This window comes from Panthera pardus, unplaced genomic scaffold, assembly GCF_024362965.1.
Source record: "Panthera pardus isolate Hobbes unplaced genomic scaffold, ASM2436296v1 HiC_scaffold_3, whole genome shotgun sequence".
NCBI classification, from domain to species: domain Eukaryota; kingdom Metazoa; phylum Chordata; class Mammalia; order Carnivora; family Felidae; genus Panthera; species Panthera pardus.
Window position 1 is genome coordinate 46,239,325 of NW_026526876.1, and position 19,404 is coordinate 46,258,728.

Here is a 19,404-nt window from a genome sequence, read left to right on the forward strand (position 1 = left end):
CACATGAGTCAAAAGAAGAGTTCCCTGGTACAGTAAAAATATTTTCAGTAAAAAGATATATCCAGATGTTCCTAAAAACATTTTTGAACCATTTCTCTCACTCCCTCCAGGTTTTGCTTATGGAAAAATCTATGGCAAAAAAAAAATCTGCCCAATTTACCCTCATTCTTCTTATATGCAGCCCAAGCTGCACATACAATTAGCAAACTGTAAAGTCAATAAATATAAGCAGTTTTAAATAGTACACTTAACATGAAAATCTCTCAAAGCATGTATTCATTCATATTTCCTCCCTTTTCTATTAACCATTCTCAGCACTTCAATCTTATTACCCCATCTCAATTTCCACTGGCAGAAAGAAGAATCCCTTACATAATGTAGTTTACCACTGTAAGATAAAAATTCCTTAACTGATCCTCCATAATGCTCCATTCAAGAATAGTGAAAATTCAAGATGTGGCAATTTTCAATTATTCTATAACTTAGAATCCTTTGACTTCATGACAGCATGGAAAACAGAAATACTCAAGTCATTGAGAAAAACACAAAATGTTTACCTCAATGAGAGCAGCACTGTCCAATACAGTACGGAAATGTTCTATATGTGCAATGCCCAATAGAAGCACTTGAAATGTGGCCAGTGCAACTAAAGAACTGAATTTTTTATTTTAATTAAGTTTGCATAGCCATATGTGGCTAATGGCTAACAAACTGTGAAGAGTGTAAAATTAGAGGCTAAAGGTGGGAAGTAGATGGGAGAATAAGATAATTGGACTTTTCTACAAAATTACAAAATCTAATTACAAATGTATCAGGCCAATAACACAATATGAAACACTAAACCAAAAATACATTTTTTCCTTACCTCTTTAAGGTTATTTATTTGTTGGATATAGCTAGTTTGTGCAGCTTCTAATTGAGTAATATACCAATGCTGGTCCCGGCATTTTTGAAAGAAAGTTGGAGAACGAACCTGAAACCTTAAAAGAAGAACTGCACATGAAACGTGATCCAAACAGTAAAATATTATCAACCAAGCCTTGAATCTATAACTATAAATTCTATAATTTTAAGTTTACTTGACTACATTACAACAAAGCTAAAATTCAAATTGAATTCAGAGCTGCTGGTATCAACCATTTATACATATAGTTTACAAATTAGAATGACATAATGTTCTGAGAAGTTCTCTTCAAGAGGGAGGCAAACCATAACAGACTCTTAACAATAGAGAAGAAACTGAGGGTTGCTGGCGTGGGGGGGTGGGGGGGTGGGGAGGGGTTTAGAGCGCTAAATGGGTAATGGGTATTAAGGAGGGCACTTGTTGTGATGAGCACTGGGTGTTATATGTAAGTGATGAATCACTAAGCTCTGCTCCTGAAAACAATGCACTATATGTTAACTAACTTGAATTTAAATAAAAACTTGGAAGAAAAAAGTTATCTTCAAGTCAGTTGTCTAAATTCAAACTATACTTTTGTAAAGAAATAACATTACATATCATGGTTAAAGCTCCCAAACTACTAGTTCAAATACATTGTTGATCATGAGATGGGAAGACCATGCTATGCAGGAAGAAAGAAGCTAATGCTTTCCTTCCCCTTTCTTGCTTAGGCCAGGCACTACAAAAATAGGCAAAGTTTGTTTTAGACTCTGTTTTTTTTCTTTCCTGCCTCCATCTCATGTTCCCATTTTTCTTACTCCTCAATAAAAAAATAATTTAAAGGATCAACTACCCAGGACTGCTTTACTGTCCCCCAAAGAGTTGCATCCTCTAAATAACCTATATTCTAAACCCCTCCAGATAGCAGCTTAAATCAACCCTCCATATATCACAATACAGCATATTTCAGGAGGGTTAGGGAAAAAAACAAGTATAATAAAGGATTTTAATGGGTAAGTGATAGGATCTCAATCTTTTCAGAGTTATCTGTACTTTTAAAACACCAATACCTACTAATGCAAAGAATCTCTACCTACGTCAGATGAATGAAAATGAGTCTATTTATAATGAAAAAATTTTCAGTAACAGGTAAAGATGTTTCTAAAGAAAGGAAGAGTCCCAAGAGAAAAGACTAACTTGGAAGCCTGCAAATCCTCTTTCCAGTCTTGTCACCTTTATGTTTAAATACTATTCCATTTTTCGTAATATTTTAAAGCTAGTATAGGAATCTACTGACCATCTAGAATTATCTGCAGCAGATAACTATTTCCAGTCAAGCATACTCAGGCATTAGAGGTCAGAGATTATTCACTCAATCACTAGCTTAAGTGGATACTGCCTACTCAGTATACACTGGTAAGACTTCCAAAAGACTATTACTTTTGAATACCTAATGAACTACAGCCAAGCCCACACATTATCATTAGTTAGTATATGTATCATCAAAACAAAAGCAAGCAACAGGTAAAATTCCTTAACTTTCTCATTTAACAAAAAGAGAATAAAATACATATTTATTCATATGTAGTTGTAGAAAAGCCTTAAGTAACTTTCTGATATGTACATTTAAAATTCCTTCAGAATTTTGAATTGAGGTTCAAATTTTCAGCGATCTCCCATTAAATATTATGACCAATAAGATAATTAAAAGCCTCCCCTCCACGAATCCTACAGCAATTTATTTATACTGCTATTATAGCACTATCTTTTAGAAAAAATTGTTTTTATCTACCCATTTCATCTTGATTTTCCTGAGGACAAAATCCATCTTATTCTTTCTTAATATTAACCCACTGCCACTCAGTAAACATTGCTGTATAAATGATAATAAGATATTACAATAGGAATCTGTTCCTGCACTAATATTCAAGCCTGTAAGTAAAAGTTTTGTTATAAATAGGGATGGCCTAAATAAAGAATTAGAATTTGGGCTAAATTGCATTTAAAAAAAAAGAAACTATTACACAGATTTCCACCAGAAAGATTCAACATTACTATGACTCCAATAAGGAGAGGACTAAGGATTTAAAAAAAAAAAAAAAAAAAAAGCTCTTGGGGCACTTGGGTGACTTAGTTAAGTGTCTGATGCCTGATTTCAGGTCAGGTCATGATCCCAGGGTTGTGGGACAGAACCCCACATTAGGCTCCATGTTGACAGCATGGGATTCTCTCTCCCTCTCTCTTTGCCCCTCTCCTGCCCTCCCTCCCTCCCTCTCTCTCTCTCTCTCTCAAAATAAATAAATAAACATTTTTTTTAAAGGCCCTTTTGTGGGCTGGTCAAATTGATGGCTGAATAATTTTGCTATCTTCCCTATGGTAAAGTATGGAATAGCAACAAACTATTTGTTTTGGCAAATAATAATAGTAATAACAAAACCCTGAAAGGTTATAAAATGGAACTAAAGTAATTCCCCAAATGAAGACAAAAACAAGAATCTTTTTTCCTACACTGAAAATGCAATACTCTTTTATCACTTATTCATTCTCCCAAAAGGGTTATGAAGAACACATACGAGTAAAGGTTCATACAACAGCAACTCCTACAGCATGCTCTGAATCAAAGAGCTCAGAATAAGTGGAAATTAAGAGTATACCAAATCAATCCCAAGGAAAAAGCTCTGAAAATGGTTTTCATGGAAACTTCTTAAACTGTTAAACATTGTTCAAAACATAATTGAATCAGGACACTTGGGTGGCTTAATCACTTAAGTGTCTGACTTCAGCTCAGGTCATGATCTCACAGTTTGTGAATTTGAGCCCCACATTGGGCTCTCTGTGCCCCTCCCCCAGTTGCTGTCTCTCACAAAATAAATAAACTTAAAAAAACCCCAAAAAACCATAATTGAATCTACTTTTTTAATACTCAAGCTCTCATTGTCATCATCAAATTAAAACATCATGTAATGATGCTCCAAAATGTCTGACTTATACAAGGTACCCCAGTATTAAACAGGGCTGTGCGGTTTTATAGTCAGTGTTTATGTTGTCCTTCCTTACAAATAACACACCAACTACTTATCACTTAATTTGTTTTCATGAATTTTAATTTCTATTTCCTTACTTTTAATTTGGTGTTATCTGGAAGAAACTGAAAATTATTTTGTGAATTTAAGCTTGTAAAACCAGTCACCCATATATAATATACAATGTCAAGTGAAAAAACATAAGCACTTGATCCCTCAATATTTTTGTATTTCCAAATGCGGAGGTTGCTAGATGTTCAATAGGTAAGTAAATGGAACATTACTTATAAGAAGCAGTAGTTTCCTGGGGTGCCTGGGTGGCTCAGTTGGTCAAGTGTCCGACTTCGGCTTAGGTCATGATCTCACTGTACTTGAGTTCAAGCCCCGTGTTGGGCTCTGTACTGACAACTCAGAGCCTGAAGCCTGTTTTAGATTCTGTGTCCCTCTCTCTCTCTCTCTCTCTCTGCCCCTCTCCCACTTGCACTCTGTCTCTCTCTTTCAAAAATAATAAATATTAAAAAAAAAAAAAAGTAGTAGTTTCCTTTCTATGGAATTACTAACTAGATGTCAAGCACATTTCTAAGTTATATTACTCACTATACAGGACTTCTGAAAAGAAACAAAAACATAATAGGATTATAGTTAGTATGAATTTCAGTATTCATGTTTGTTAAATGAATAAATTTCAAAATAAAGTTCTGATGACATTATTCCCCCATGATAAAAACAATATCAAATGTTTCCTATTACCTTAAAATCACTGTATCATTTTGCCGATTCAAGTATCCTTCATTGGCAAGTAAGTCCAAACGGAAAAATCTATTATAACCCCAGCATTCTCCAACTTCAAAGTCAGATGCAAATTCTCGAATGATATTTTTGGTAGGATCATTGCAGGACTGATGAACCATCTCTACACGATACTCATACCTAAATTTGAAAAACAGACTATTAATACAGAGTTAATAAACAAGAATAGAAGACAAACATACTGAAACACTAAGTAGGTCATTAATAACCTGAGAAAAAACTTATTGACACATTTCTTTCAGAAATGACTATCATTTATAAAGACACCAGTTTTGTAATGGGTTCCGACAAAATGATTGACACCAGGTCCTTTTTCCCTCTTAAAAATGTTTACCAATAGAGGCGCCTGGGTGGCTCAGTTGGTTGAGCATCCAACTCAGCTCAGGTCATGATCTCATGGCTTGTAGGTTTGAGCCCCGCATTGTACTCTGTGCTGACACTGCAGAGCCTGCTTGGGATTCTCTCTCTCCCTCTCTCTCTGTTCCTCCCCTACTTGTGTTCTCTCTTAAAAGAAATAACTAAAGGGGCGCCTGGGTGGCTCAGTCGGTTAAGCGTCCGACTTCAGCTCAGGTCACGATCTACGGTCCGTGAGTTCGAGCCCCGCGTCAGGCTCTGGGCTGACGGCTCAGAGCCTGGAGCCTGCTTCAGATTCTGTGTCTCCCTCTCTCTCTGACCACCCCCCATTCATGCTCTGTCTCTCTCTGTCTCAAAAATAAACAAAACGTTAAAAAAAAATAAAAAAAAATAAAGAAATAACTAAAAACTTAACAAAAATTTAAAAAACATGTTTACCAATATAGCAGGTATAAAATAGCACCTCAAAAAATAAATAAATTTTGTATAAAATAGTACTTTCAAAGTTACTTTTGCTTTAACAAAGGTACTTACTCACAGGGGTGCTAATAAAATATAATTAAAAATGACAAATTATTAAATATTGGTGAGGATGTAGAGAAATATGAACTCTCATACATTGCTGGTAGAAAACATAGAATTGTGCAGTCACTGTGGAAAAGCTTGGCAAGTCCCCAAAGATGTTATAAACACAGAATTACCATATAATCCTGCAATTCTATACTAGATGTATATTCAAAAGAAACAAAAACATATGTCCATATAGAAACTGTACGGGATTACTCATAATAGCCAAAAGTTGCATACAACCCAAATATCCATCAGCAGATGAATGGATAAACAAATTGAAGTATATACTTAAAATTGGATATTATTCAGTCATATAAAGGAATGATGTTCTGGTATATGCTTCAACATGAGCAAACCTTGAAAACACCATGCTAAGTGAACAGACGCCAAACACAAAAGGTCCGACTATAGGATCTTCTATATGAAATATCCACAATAGGCAAATACACAGAGACAGAAAAAGCAAAATTGTATTTATCTAGGTATAGGGGAAGAAAGGAATATGGAGTGTTTACTTAATGGGTATGGGGTGTTCTGGGGTGATGAAAACACTCTGAAATTAGAAAGAGGTGATGGTTTACAACACTCTACATGCACTGAATTCCACTGAATTGTATATTTTAAAATGGTTAATTATTCTTCCAATCCATGAGCACGGAATGTTTTTCCATTTCTTTATATCTTCTTCAATTTCCTTCATAAGCTTTCTATAGTTTTCAGCATACAGATCTTTTACATCTTTGGTTAGGTTTATTCCTAGGTATTTTATGATTCTTGGTGCAACTGTGAATGGGATCAGTTTCTTTGTCTTTCTGTTGCTTCATTATTAGTGTATAAGAATGCAACTGATTTCTGTACATTGATTTTGTATTCTGAGAATTGCTGAATTCATGTATCAGTTCTAGCAGACTTTTGGTGGAGTCTATTGGGTCTTCCATGTATAATATGTCATCTGCAAAAAGTGAAAGCTTGACTTCTGGAAAACAGTGTGGAGGTTCCTCAAAAAATTAAAAATAGATCTACCCTATGACCCAGCAATAGCACTGCTTGGAATTTACCCAAGGGATACAGGAGTGCTGATGCATAGGGGCACTTGTACCCCCAATGTTTATAGCAGCACTTTCAACAATAGCCAAATCATGGAAAGAGCCTAAGTGTCCATCAAATGATGAATGGATAAAGAAGTTGTGGTTTATATATACAATGGAATACTACGTGGCAATGAGAAAGAATGAAATATGGCCTTTTGTAGCAATATGGATGGAACTGGAGAGTGTTATGCTAAGTGAAATAAGTCCTACAGAGAAAGACAGATACCATGTTTTCACTCTTATGTGTATCCTGAGAAACTTAACAGAAGACCATGGGGGAGATGAAGGGAAAAAAAAAAAAAGAGAGGGAGGCAGCCAAACCATAAGAGACTCTTAAAAATGGAGAATAATCTGAGGGTTGATAGGGAGTGGGAGGGAGGGGAGCTCCTGGTGGGTGATGGGCATTAAGGAGGGCACCTGTTGGGATGAACACTGGGTGTTGTATGGAAACCAATTTGACAATAAATTTCATATTAAAAATAAATAAAATAAAATGGTTAATTATATGTTACATGAATTTCACCTCTACAATATTAACTTGTTACTTCTATTTTTAAAATGAGTAGTGAAAAACTCAAAATACACAGAAAAACAATCAAGAATATTGAAAATCTGGGGGAGAATACATTAATGCAGATAGTCAAATACATCTGGGTTCAAAACAAAAGTTTAAGATCAATAGTATATGTGCTGCCGAAGCGAGCACAAAGATCAATAGAAAAAAGTAAAAACTCACATTGTATGAAAAACCATATAATGTATGAAAGAAGTTCCTTTACCAGCTTTAGTTCTTTAAAATCATGACAAATACATACTTGTATTTCTAACAAATGTGGGAATTAATCCAAATTAAAATACTTAACTTAGCATCTAAACCCCAATCTTAGATAAAACTAAAACCTTAAATTTGAATATTCCTTCTACCAAACTGAAGGCTCTGAATAAATATAATAACTGTTCACTTAAAAATTTTAGAATTATTTAATTACTCCTCCAGGAAAAGTTCAACTCTTTCCTTAAGCAACTCAAAGAAATTCCCTTCTCTAAAACAAGGCACTCAGCAAGGACTGTAGAGTTAATTTCAGGATGTCACTCATATGCAAATATTCTCTGAAAGTCTATACACGTGTATGCCAACACGCCTTTAGAGAGATACTTAAGCATAATGAAATTATGATAGTACTTCTGCAGCATCCCAGATGATACTAAAATATACTAGATAATGACACAAAGATTTAAGTTTTATTTCATATTTTAGCAGTTAAACTACTTCACTGTTCAACTCTGAATTCCATAACTGAATGACATTTTAATATTAATGAAAAAGTATTCAAAACTTTCCTCTAGGTTTACTGAAGTGTTAAGAGAATTAACAGATAAGATGTCACTTTATCAGAATAGAAAGGTCTCGCTAAAGTATTTAGATAATATTTAACAAATATATGAATCATAATCTTTTTCAACCTCAGTATCCTGAATGTTTCATTATCACTGATAACATTTATTGCTGTTTATAAGACAATGTGAACTTTAGGTTCCTGAAGTGTATATGATCAACAATAAAAGCACAGAAATAAAATCAGTACCAAAGGCAATAGAAATGTCACAAAATCTACCTATCAGTAACAGAGAAAGGAAACTTTCCAACACAGGAAATAGAGATAGATCAAGAAATAGCTTAATCAAGAGATGAGGAGAGGCCCAAGATTTAATGGTAGCAACAGGGACACAAACAAAATCCTGTAATCACTGAGATTCTTATAATTCTGCCCTCGATCAACCACTTTCCAACCAAAATGGCTCATTTCAGAGAATCAAAACAGCTTGGTCGTTAACAACAACAATACAGAAACCAAAAAGTCTGTGTTAAACCGACTGCTGTTAAACAATGCCGATCTTGAGTGAATAATTTGAGCCATCACTGTATTACCATCTGTGAAATGGGACTAATATAACCTACAGCTCACAAGGGGATAGTAAAGAAAAATGGTACTATAAAGCACAGTGCTTGGCATAAAGTAAATACATAGCAGACGTTAGCTGTTATAATAACAACACAGGTTAGAGACACGCCTATGTGGCTCTGTCATTTAAGCGCCAACTATTGATTCTGGCTCAGGTCATAATCTCACAGCTAGTAAGATCAAGCCCTGAGTCAGGCTCTGCGCTGACAGCACAGAGCCTGCTTGGGATTCTCTCTCTGCCCCTCCCACACTCACTCAGGCACATGCAGGTGCTTTTTTTCTCTAAATGAATAAACATTAAAAAAAGAAAATACAGGTGAGTCCACTGCTAAAGATCACACAGGAGATTTGAAGCAAAGCCAACAGCTAAAACATACTTGTAATTCAAAGGCAGAATCCTTTCCATATCACTAGCACTATTCATAGTTTGACTCCCCAGTAGGGGCAAGAATATTCTGCATTAAGGTTAGTCTATGTCAGAAGTTGTTAAAATGTAATCTGTGTGCCCAAGGGTCAGCTCCTAAATGGTCCTTTCAGAGATCCAAAATGTCAACCATTATCGTAATATTAAGTTGTGTGCCTCTTTCATTGTGAGGACATTCGGAACAATGGTGCAGAAGAACAGTAGTTAAAAATGTACCAGTAAAGGGGCACCTGGGTGGCTCAGTCAGTTAAGCTTCCAACTTTGGCTCAGGTCATGATCTCGCAGTTTGTGGGTTTGTGCCCTGTGTCGGGCTCTGTGCTGACAGCGCAGAGCCTGGAGCCTGCTTCAGATTCTGTGTCTCCCTCTCTCTCTGCCCCTTCCCTGCTGCTCATGCTCTGTCTCTTGGTCTCTCTCTCAAAAATAAACATTAAAAAAAATTTGTTTTTAATGTACCACTAAAGTCATTAAATTATTCAGTACTACACACTTTCAGACAGTGAAACAAAATGCCAGTGTCTCTCAGGAATGTTTTTGATGAAGTAGTAAAATTGATACATTTTATTAAATCTCACATCTTGCTGTCACAAAATGGGACACATACATAAAGTACTTTTGCTGTATAGTCATGTACAATGGTTGTCTTGGGTAAATAACTTTAACTTAGTTGCAAATTCACTTTTTTGTGTGTAATATCAAATTAAAAGAACAACAATAAACAAGGGTTATTCAGTTGTGGATATCTGGCAGACATTTTCTGGACCAAAACATCTAAAGAAAAAAACTTCCAATATTGGTTGCCAATGATAAAACACAAGCTTTGAAATAAAAAAGTCCTAACTCTGGAAAATCTGGAGGTGCTACATGAGCTTAAAAGCTTTCTAACAGGGGCGCCTGGGTGGCTCAGTCGGTTAAGCGTCCGACTTCGGCTCAGGTCATGATCTCACGGTCCGTGAGTTCAAGCCCCGCGTCGGGCTCTGTGCTGACAGCTCAGAGCCTGGAGCCCGTTTCAGATTCTGTGTCTCCCTCTCTCTGCCCCTCCCCTGTTCATGCTCTGTCTCTGTCTCAAAAATAAATAAACGTTAAAAAAAAAAAAATTAAAAAAAAAAAAAAAAGCTTTCTAACAGAGGCACCTTCGTGGCTCAGTCAGTTAAGGGTCTGACTCTAGATTTCAGCTCAGGTCATAATCTCACGGTTGTGAGTTCGAGCCCTGTGTCAGGCTCTGCACTGATGGTGCAAAGCCTGCTTGGGATTCTCTCTCCCTGTCCCTTTGCTCCTCCCCAGCTCTCTCAAAATAAATAAACGTTAAAAAAAAAAAAAGTTTTCTAATACTTGAGGACTCTCCTGATAAAAAATGGTAATATCAATGAATGTAATTCTTTAATATCACATGATGAAATGTGTCAACTGTATATTTAGCAAATTATTATTTTCTTTTTTTTAATGTTTATCATTTTTGAGAGAGAGTGCAAGCAGAGAGAGAGGGAGACACAGAATCCGAAGCAGGCTCCAGGCTCTGAGCGGTCAGCACAAAGCCCAATGCAGGGCTCAAACTCAAGAACTGTGAGATCATGACCTGAGTCAAAGTCAGACGCTTAAGCGACTGAGCCACCCAGATGCCCCTGTAAATTATTATTTTCTAAATGATCAACACATGAGTAAAACATCCATTCCAAGTATAAGACAGATTAGGGGCCCCTGTGTGGCTCAGTTGGTTGAGCATCTAACCCTTGATTTTGGCTCAGCTCATGTTCCCAGGGTTGTGGGATCGAACCCTTTGTTGGGTTCAGCATGGAGCCTGCTTAAGATTCATTCTCTCTCTCTCTCTCTCTCTCTCTCTCTCTCTCTCTCTCTCTCTTTCTCTCTCTCTCTCTCTCTCTCTCCCTCCCTCCCTATCCCTCTCCCCTCCTCACACTTGCTCTCTAAAATTTAAAACACACCCACACAAAAAAAAACAAAGTACAAGACAGACCAATTAAGTTCTCATTGTTGTTTGTTTTTTGAGTAAATAGCTTTAATGAAGTATAACAAAGAAAGTTACACAATCTGGTAATTTTTATATGTATACACACATACACATAAATACATACCCATTAAACCATTACTACAACCAAGATACAAAACACATCCTTTCCCAGTTTCCTCTGCCTTTTGTGCTCCCTTCCTTAGCATTTTCCTCCACCTAACCCCAGCCCTGTCTGTCCCTCCATCTCCAAACAACTACATACATGCATTCTGTCACTACAGATTAGTTTGCATTTTTCTCGAGTTTTTACATTAGTGGAATCATATATACATATTCTAGTTTCTTTCACAAATAATTTAAAAACCATTCATGTTGTTGCATGTATCAATAGTTCATAACTCTTTATTGCTGAGTGGTATTCCATTGTAGGGACACACCAAAATTTATTTATCTATTCAGCTGTTGATTGAAATTAGAGTTGATTCTATCTGGCTATTACAAACAAAGCTGCTATGAACATTTGAGTAAAAATCCTTGTGTGGACATACAGTCCCTTTTCTCTTGGGTAAATATCTAGGAGTGGCTTAGCTGAGTCATGTAGCAAGTGTATAGTTAGCTTGTTAACAAATCACCAAATAGTTTACAAAAGTGGTAGTTACTGTTTTACATTCCCATGAGGAAGGTACACGACTTCAAATTTCTATATATTCTTGCCAATACTTGGTATGATCTTTTTTCTTTCTTTAAATGTTTGTTTATTTTTGAGAAAGACAGAGAGACAGCAGGGGAGGGGCAGAGAGAGAGAAAGAGATTCTCAAGCAGGCTCCTAACAGCCCAGAGCCCACTCAAACTCACGAACTGTGAGATCATGAGCTGAGCCAAAATGAAGAGTCAAACACTCAACCAACCGAGCCACCCAGGCACCCCGCCCAGTATGATCTTTTTAATTTTACCCAATGCAATAGGATATAGTGGTATCATACTGTTTATAAACTTCCATTTCCCTAATGATTAATGCAATAGGGTATACTGGTAGTGTATTGCCGGTAAATTTCCCTTTCCCCAATGGCTAATTCTATTAATTACTTTAAATAGGTTTATTTTCCCATCAATATATCTTTCATAGTGAGATGTCAAATGTTTTGTCCCCAGGGGGAAGGGAGCTTGTTTATTTTTTAATTGCTGAGTTTTGAGAGTTCCTTATATATTCTGGATAAAAGTCTATGTAACTTGAAGAGGTGAACTTCATGGTTTTCATGAAGTCTAGTAAATGTGTTCTTTTAAAGATTATACTTTTGGTTTGTAAAACAGCAATGCCTAACCCAAAGTCACAGATATTCTATACGTTTTTTTGTTTTAGAATTTACATCTAGGACTATGGTCAATTTTCACTAATTTACATATGTAGTATGAGGTATGGGTATAAGTTTATGTTCTTTGCATATAGATATCCAAATGTTCAAGGACCAAGACTATACTCTCTCCACAGCATTACCTTTGCATCTGTATCAAAAATCCGTTGTGCTTATGAATGTGAGCTTATTTCTGAATGTGGTATATTCCATTGATGAATTTTTCTATCCTTATGTTAATACTATGCTATATTAATACTGTAGCTTTACTGTAAGTCTCACAATCATGTAGGTTTAGTCTAATTTTGTGTTCATCTCAATGATTTTCTCTATTGCTTTTTCAATTTTTATTTCATTGCATTCTGCTCTGATCTTTATTGTAATTTCCTTTCTTCAGCTTACCTTCCATTTAACTTGTTTTTCTTTTCTCTAGTTTTTTAAAGTAGATGTTAAGATCACTGACTCGCAACCTTTCTGCTTTTCACTTACCAACTAATCCTTCAACAATGGAGGGGGGTTAGAGGCCCTGATCCCCACACAGTCAAAAATGTGTGACTTCTGACTCCCCCAAAATTTAATAGACCACCGTTGACCAGAGGCCTTACCAATAACGTAAACAGTTGATTAAGTGTATTCTGTACGCTATTTGTATCATATACTATATTCTCACAACAAAGTTAGCTAAAGAATATGTTAAGAAAAAGGTAAGGAAAATACAATACTGTACTTACTGTATTTATTGAAAAAAATCTGTGTATAAATGAACCTGCAGTTCAAACCTTGCACTGTTCAAACCCATATTGTTCAAAGGTCAACTGTATATAGGCATTTATTGCTATAAATTTCCCTCTACTTACTACTTTAGCAGCACACTACAAATCCTAATATGTTTTCATTTTCATTTGGTTCAAAATATTTTTTGTTGTTCAAAATACTTTTAAAAAATCCCTTATGATTTCCTCTTTGATCCAGAGTTATTTAGAAATGTGTTAAGTTCCAAATATTTCAGATTTCCAAAATACAGTATGTTAATATCTAAATTAATTCCCTGATTGCAAGAGAACATACTTTGAATGAGTTGAATCCTTTTGAATTTATTGAGATATGTTTTATATCCCAGAATATGGCCTCTCTTGGTAAACAATCTGGGCACTTCTGCTACTGTCTGATCAGTCTATAAATGTCAATCAGGGGAGGCTGGTTGACAATCTCTACCTTTTAACTGGGTAGTGAGACAATTTACACGAATACATTTGGGTATTCATCCCATCTGTTCTTTTGTTACCCATTAATTCTTTCTGCCTTCTTTAGGTATTTGTTTGTAAATCCATTTTATCCCCTTTGTTGCTTTATTAGCAATATGTCTTTGTCATTTTAATAGTGGCTTTATAGTTTATGGCTGCGGTAGGCTGAATATTACCCCCTACCCCAAGATATCCACATCTTAATCCCTGGAATGTGTGATTGTTAACTTTTCAAGCAAAAAAGGAGAGTATACAGCTGGGATTAAGCTAAAGATCTTCAGATGAGGGAACTATCCTGGATAATCCACGTAGACCTAAATATAATGATGAGTGTTACTTTAAGAGAAAAGTAGAGGAACACCTGGGTGGCTCAGTTGGTTAATCGTCTGACTCTTGATTTTGGCTCAGGTCATGATCTCATGGTTCCAGAGATCAAGCCCTGCTTGGACTCTTCTTGGGATTCTTCTCCCCATCTCTCTTTGCCCCTCCCCCGCTTGCACACATACACTTATGCTCTCTCTGTCAAAATCAATAAACATTTAAAAAAAATTTTAAGAAAAATATTTAATATGCAATAGGTTTAATTATTTTTAGTGAATAAAAGATCAATTTGTTTTAATTTCTAATTCTGAAAACATCAACAGAAGTAATCTACATAAAGAAAAATCGTTTAGAGCGCCTGGGTGGCTCAGTGGGTTAAGCATCTGACTCCTGGTTTTGGGTCAGGTCATGATCTCAGTTTCTCCAGTTTGAGCCTGGTGTCAGGCTCTGTGCAGGCAGCTTGGGGCCTGCTTGGGATTCTCAGTGTCTCTCTCTCTCTCTGCCCCTCCCCTCACGCTGTCTCTGTCTCTGTCTCTCTCAAAATAAAAAAATAAACTTTAAAAAAATAATCAGCCTAAAATAATCCTTAAAAAAAAAATAGTTCTTGCTCAATTTTGACTGATTACTCTCCTCATTTTTGATGTTTTCCTGCCTCCTTACATGTCAATTAATCTTTGACTGAACATCAGATATTGTAAATTTGACTTTTTCAGGTACTAGACATTTTGTGATCCTATAAATTTTCTTGAACTTTGCTCTGGGACACAATTTAGTTACAAGATCTTTCAGGCCTTGCTTTTTCTTTGTTAGGTGGGTTGGGAGCAGTGTTCAGTCTAGTACTAATAGTTCTCCATTACTGAAGCAACAATTTCCTGACTATTGTATTTAGTGCCCATGAATTACAAGCTTCTCCACTACAGTTGTAAGAACAGACACATTACTACCTCTTATGGGCACCAGGCACCACTCCCTCTAATCTTTCAGATGCTTCTTTCCCGAACCTCAGATAGTCTCCTTATACATGTGTCCTGATCAGTACTCTGCAGAACACTAAATTTAAGGGAACCCTCTACAGATCCCCAGAGTTCTCTGTGGAGCTCTCCCCTCTCTGGAATTCTGTCCAACACATTCTAGCTAAACTGGTCTTCCTGGGCACTCAAACACAGAGAGTCTGCCAGACTCTACCTCAGCTCCTCCTCCCTATGTTACAGACTGAAAACTCTCTCAAGGCTATATAAGGTGAGGCAATCATACAGCTTATCTGTTTCTTATTTCTAAAGGATTGCTTTCATTTGTTGCCTCGTGTCCAGAAAGTGTTGTTTTTCTTTCTTTCTTTTTTTGATTTTTGCAGGAGAAAGGGTTATCTCCTTATTACACCATCATAGCTAGAAACAGACATCTCATACCACATCAACAAATTTTACTGCAGTAGAGTAAAATAAAATTCACTGATATGGTTCTAGATTCCCCATTACAAACTACATTCAACAAACTACAACTTGTTCAACTTTGGTGTAATACCAAAATTCACAATTATCTAAAACTGCTTTTCTAAATATTCCTCCTTAAAAAAAGTAGATTAGTGGTTCCCAAGAAATGGGGAGAAGGGGGAAGGGAAGTTACTACTAATGGGTCTTTTCATGGGGTGATATAAAAGTTCTGAAATTAGTTATCAGTGACAGTTACAGCACTCACTGAATATACTAAAATCTACTGAACTGTACACTTATTTATAAGGTCAATTTTATGGTATATGAATTGTTTGTATCTCATCAAAAACAAAACAAAACAAAAAAAAAAAAAACGACTTTTCCCAACTACCCATGATATTCAAAATCTGAGACCAGATTTTAAACATATACTTCAACCAAAGAACTTATTGCAACAAAGTGAATATAGAAGCCAATGTGAGGATCCATTTGTCTTTTTTAAAGCTATACATTAAGACATTTCAAAAAATGCAAAATAGTACAAGTTTTCTCACCAAGTATTATTTTGCTTTAGAAAAATAGTTATAAAAAAAAAAAAAAAAAAAAGAGGTTAGAGTGGGAGAGAGCCAAAGCATAAGAGACTGTTAAAAACTGAGAACTGAGGGTTGATGGGGGGTGGGAGGGAGGGAAGGGTGGGTGATGGGTATTGAGGAGGGCACCTTTTGGGATGAGCACTGGGTGTTGTATGGAAACCAACTTGACAATAAATTTCATATATTAAAAAAAAAAAAAATAGTTATCTTTCACAAGAATATTATTTATGTTAGTATACAATAGGTTTATTATTTTAAAGCGAACTTATAACATTTTTTTAAGGTTTTCTCAGTTTTAATTTCTAACTCAGAAAATAACAGATATAACCCATATTCAAACAAACAAACAAACAAACAAACAAAAAACTCTTGGGCCATGTGGGTGGCTCAGTCAGTTAAGCTTCCGGTTGATTTTGGCTCGCATCATGATCTCCTGGTTCATGAGTTCAAGCCCCAGGTCAGGCTCTGCACAACACAGAGCCTGCTAGGGATCCTCTCTCTCTCTCAAACACAAAACAGAAAAAAGAACACCTGGCCTTCCAACGTACACTGAATTTAAAAAAATTAAGAACAAAAACCAAAAGCCAAAAAACCTCTGGGGTTTGCAATAAAATTTAAGAGTATAAAGAGTCCAGGTGCCTGGGTGGTTGTCATTAAGCATCTGACTTTGGCTCAGGTCATGATCTCAAGGTTTGTGAGTTTAAGACCCACACTGGGTGAGCTCAAGCCCCACTTCACGTAAAAAACAAACAAACAAACATGAGCTCTGCTTGGGATGAGCCCCACTTTTCTCTCTCTCTCCCTCAAAAAAGAAATTTAGAAATTTTTTTAATTAAAAAAAATTGAGTTAAAAAAAAAAGAGGAGTATTCCTGAGGCAGTTTTAGAACTGCCAGTTTGTGATCTCACAGTTCATGAGTATGAGCCCCACTGCTGTCAGTGCAGAGCCCACTTCAGATCCTCTGTCCACCTCTCTCTGCCCCTCCCCCTTCACGTGTGCTCTCCCTCACTCTCAAAAATAAATAAACATTAAAAAAAAAAAGAAAGAACTGCCAGTGTGTGCTATACTATGCCAGGGATTCCATACTAGTACACATCTTAACAGATACAACAATACAGTAACTAACAAAAGTTAAAAAATCCTAAGAGGAATGCATATAAACACACATTAAAGTTTGTTATTTAATTGCATGTCTTACTTGGAAGTTTCAGGCAAGCCAGCTGACAGTTCCAGAAACACAGATAAGTAGTAACCACGAACGACTCCATTTCCATCCTTAAAAAAAGGAAGAAGAGTCAACTACACATCAATAATTAAAGAGAGAGAGAGAGGTTATACAAATACAAACTCTAGATCAACTTAAGTGTAAAAATTTAAGCAACAACGAAGCAAACATTAATATCTCCTATTTGGATTGGGAAATACTTCTACGATTAAAGCAGTAACACAGATAAAAAGACCAACAGATTTAAATCTCTAATAATTTAAATCTTTTGTACATTAAAAAAGAAAATGATGAAAATATATAGGCATTCAAACTAAGGAAAATGTCAACAACTATGATAAAAGTTAAGAATTCTAGGGGCACCTGGGTGGCGCAGTTGGTTAAGTGAACAATTTCAGCTTGGGTCACAATCTTGCCGTTCGTGAGTTCAAGCCCCATGTAGGGCTCTGTGCTGACAGCTCAGAGCCTGTAGCCTGCTTCGGATTCTGTGTTTCCCTCTCTCTCTGCCCCAACCCCAACTCACACTCTGTCTCTCTCCTTCAAAAATAAATAAAACATTAAAAAAAGTTTTTAAAAAAAGAGTTAAGAATTCTAACATACAAAAAGGAGTTCTAACATACACAAAACTCTTAAATATCAGCCTCCATGAAAAATCAACACACCAAATACGAAAAAAACCTCAACTTTACTGGGTAGGAGACAAAAAATATTTAAAACCAAAAGTGAGTAAAACAGAAAAAGATAACACTTGATGTTGAAAGTAATTAAATATAATTTCTATATAATGTTTATATGTTAGCATTCCATATAACTGTCTGAAGATTAAGAAGTTGTTTAAATTTGTATTACAGAGATTATTACAAAGATAATAACTTCCTTCTCTATTTCTTCAGTATTTTGCTCACGTGTCTACCTTTCTAAATGACTATCATTGTTGTAATTCCATATATAAACATGTTTTCCCAACCAGACTGTGAGGATTGAAGGAAGGATTCTTATTATTCATCTCCAGTGTCTATTGGGATATGACTATGGAGGAGTACAAGTACTTACTAACCCCTTCATTTCTAGGCTACTATGCTTCCAAAGATCCTGAGGAAACTTTCAGGGTTAAAGGAGGTAAATGCTCAATACACAGTAAAGAATAAATGAATTATCAGTTAAGTGAAAAAAATGAGATACAAAAAATTATGTATTGTATGATCCCATTATATGAAATTATGCAAAGTAAAACTATAGTGAAAAAAAACACATCAGTGGTTGCAGAGGGGCCAGGAAGGAAGAAAGAAGGGATCAGCTTAAAAAACAAATGAGAAAAGTGGGGGGTTAAAAATCACGGAGTGGTAATAATTATTTGACTATATATATTTGTGGAAACTTGCCAAAATTAGTAAATTTTATTGAATATAAATTTATCTCAAATTATCTTTATTTTAAAAATCTATCAATATCCTTGTTCAAATGGCCAGATTCTTTTCTTCTTTTAAATTATGCTCCTAGAGGGGCACCTGGGTGGCTCAGTCAGTGAAGCATGACTCTTGGTTTTGGTTCAGGTCATGATCTCACAGTTTGTGAGTTTGGGCCCTGCATAGGGCTCTGTGCTGACAGTATGGAGCCTCCTTGGGTTCGTTCTCTTTCTCTCTCTCTCTCTCTCTCTCTTTCTCTCTCTCTCTCTCACCCTCCCCTGCTTGGTCTGTATCTCTTTCTCTCAAAAATGAACATTTTTTAAAAAATCTTTAAATTATGCTCCTAGAACTATTTCCCTGGAATAAATTAATAAAAAGGAATAGGGGCGCCTGGGTGGCTCAGTTGGTTAGGCAACTGGCTTGGGCTCAGGTCATGATCTCACAGTTCGTGACTTCAAGCCCAAGTCAGGCTCTGTGCTGATAGCTCAGAGCCTGGAGCCTACTTCGGATTCTGTGTCTCCCCTCTCTCTACCCCTCCCCTGCTCATGCGCTGTGTCTCTCTGTCTCTCAATAATAAATAAATGTTAAAAAAAAATTTTAATAAAAAGGAATAAATATTTTTTACTCCTGATCTTTATCAGCTAATAATATTAGAAATCTTTTTAATTTTAATCATAATTTTAAGGAAAATGTTTTAGTATCTTAAGTACATGCCAGCTGCACTTCCAACAAAATACTAGCTTTAAGATTTT

General features: G+C 35.9%; 1 protein-coding gene across 6 annotated transcripts in view; it reads right to left on the reverse strand.

The window, feature by feature from the left end:
* TRIM37 (tripartite motif containing 37) overlaps window positions 1-19,404 on the reverse strand; it is a 145,603-nt gene that overhangs the window by 70,054 nt on the left and 56,145 nt on the right. For all 6 annotated transcript variants that reach the window (XM_019431070.2, XM_019431075.2, XM_019431074.2 and 3 more), the window contains exons 12-14: window positions 17,220-17,296; window positions 4,657-4,836; window positions 866-980 (exon numbers count right to left, since the gene is read on the reverse strand). In XM_019431070.2, coding sequence (XP_019286615.1) covers window positions 866-980; window positions 4,657-4,836; window positions 17,220-17,296 — 372 coding nt within the window. The remainder of the gene's footprint in view (window positions 1-865; window positions 981-4,656; window positions 4,837-17,219; window positions 17,297-19,404) is intronic.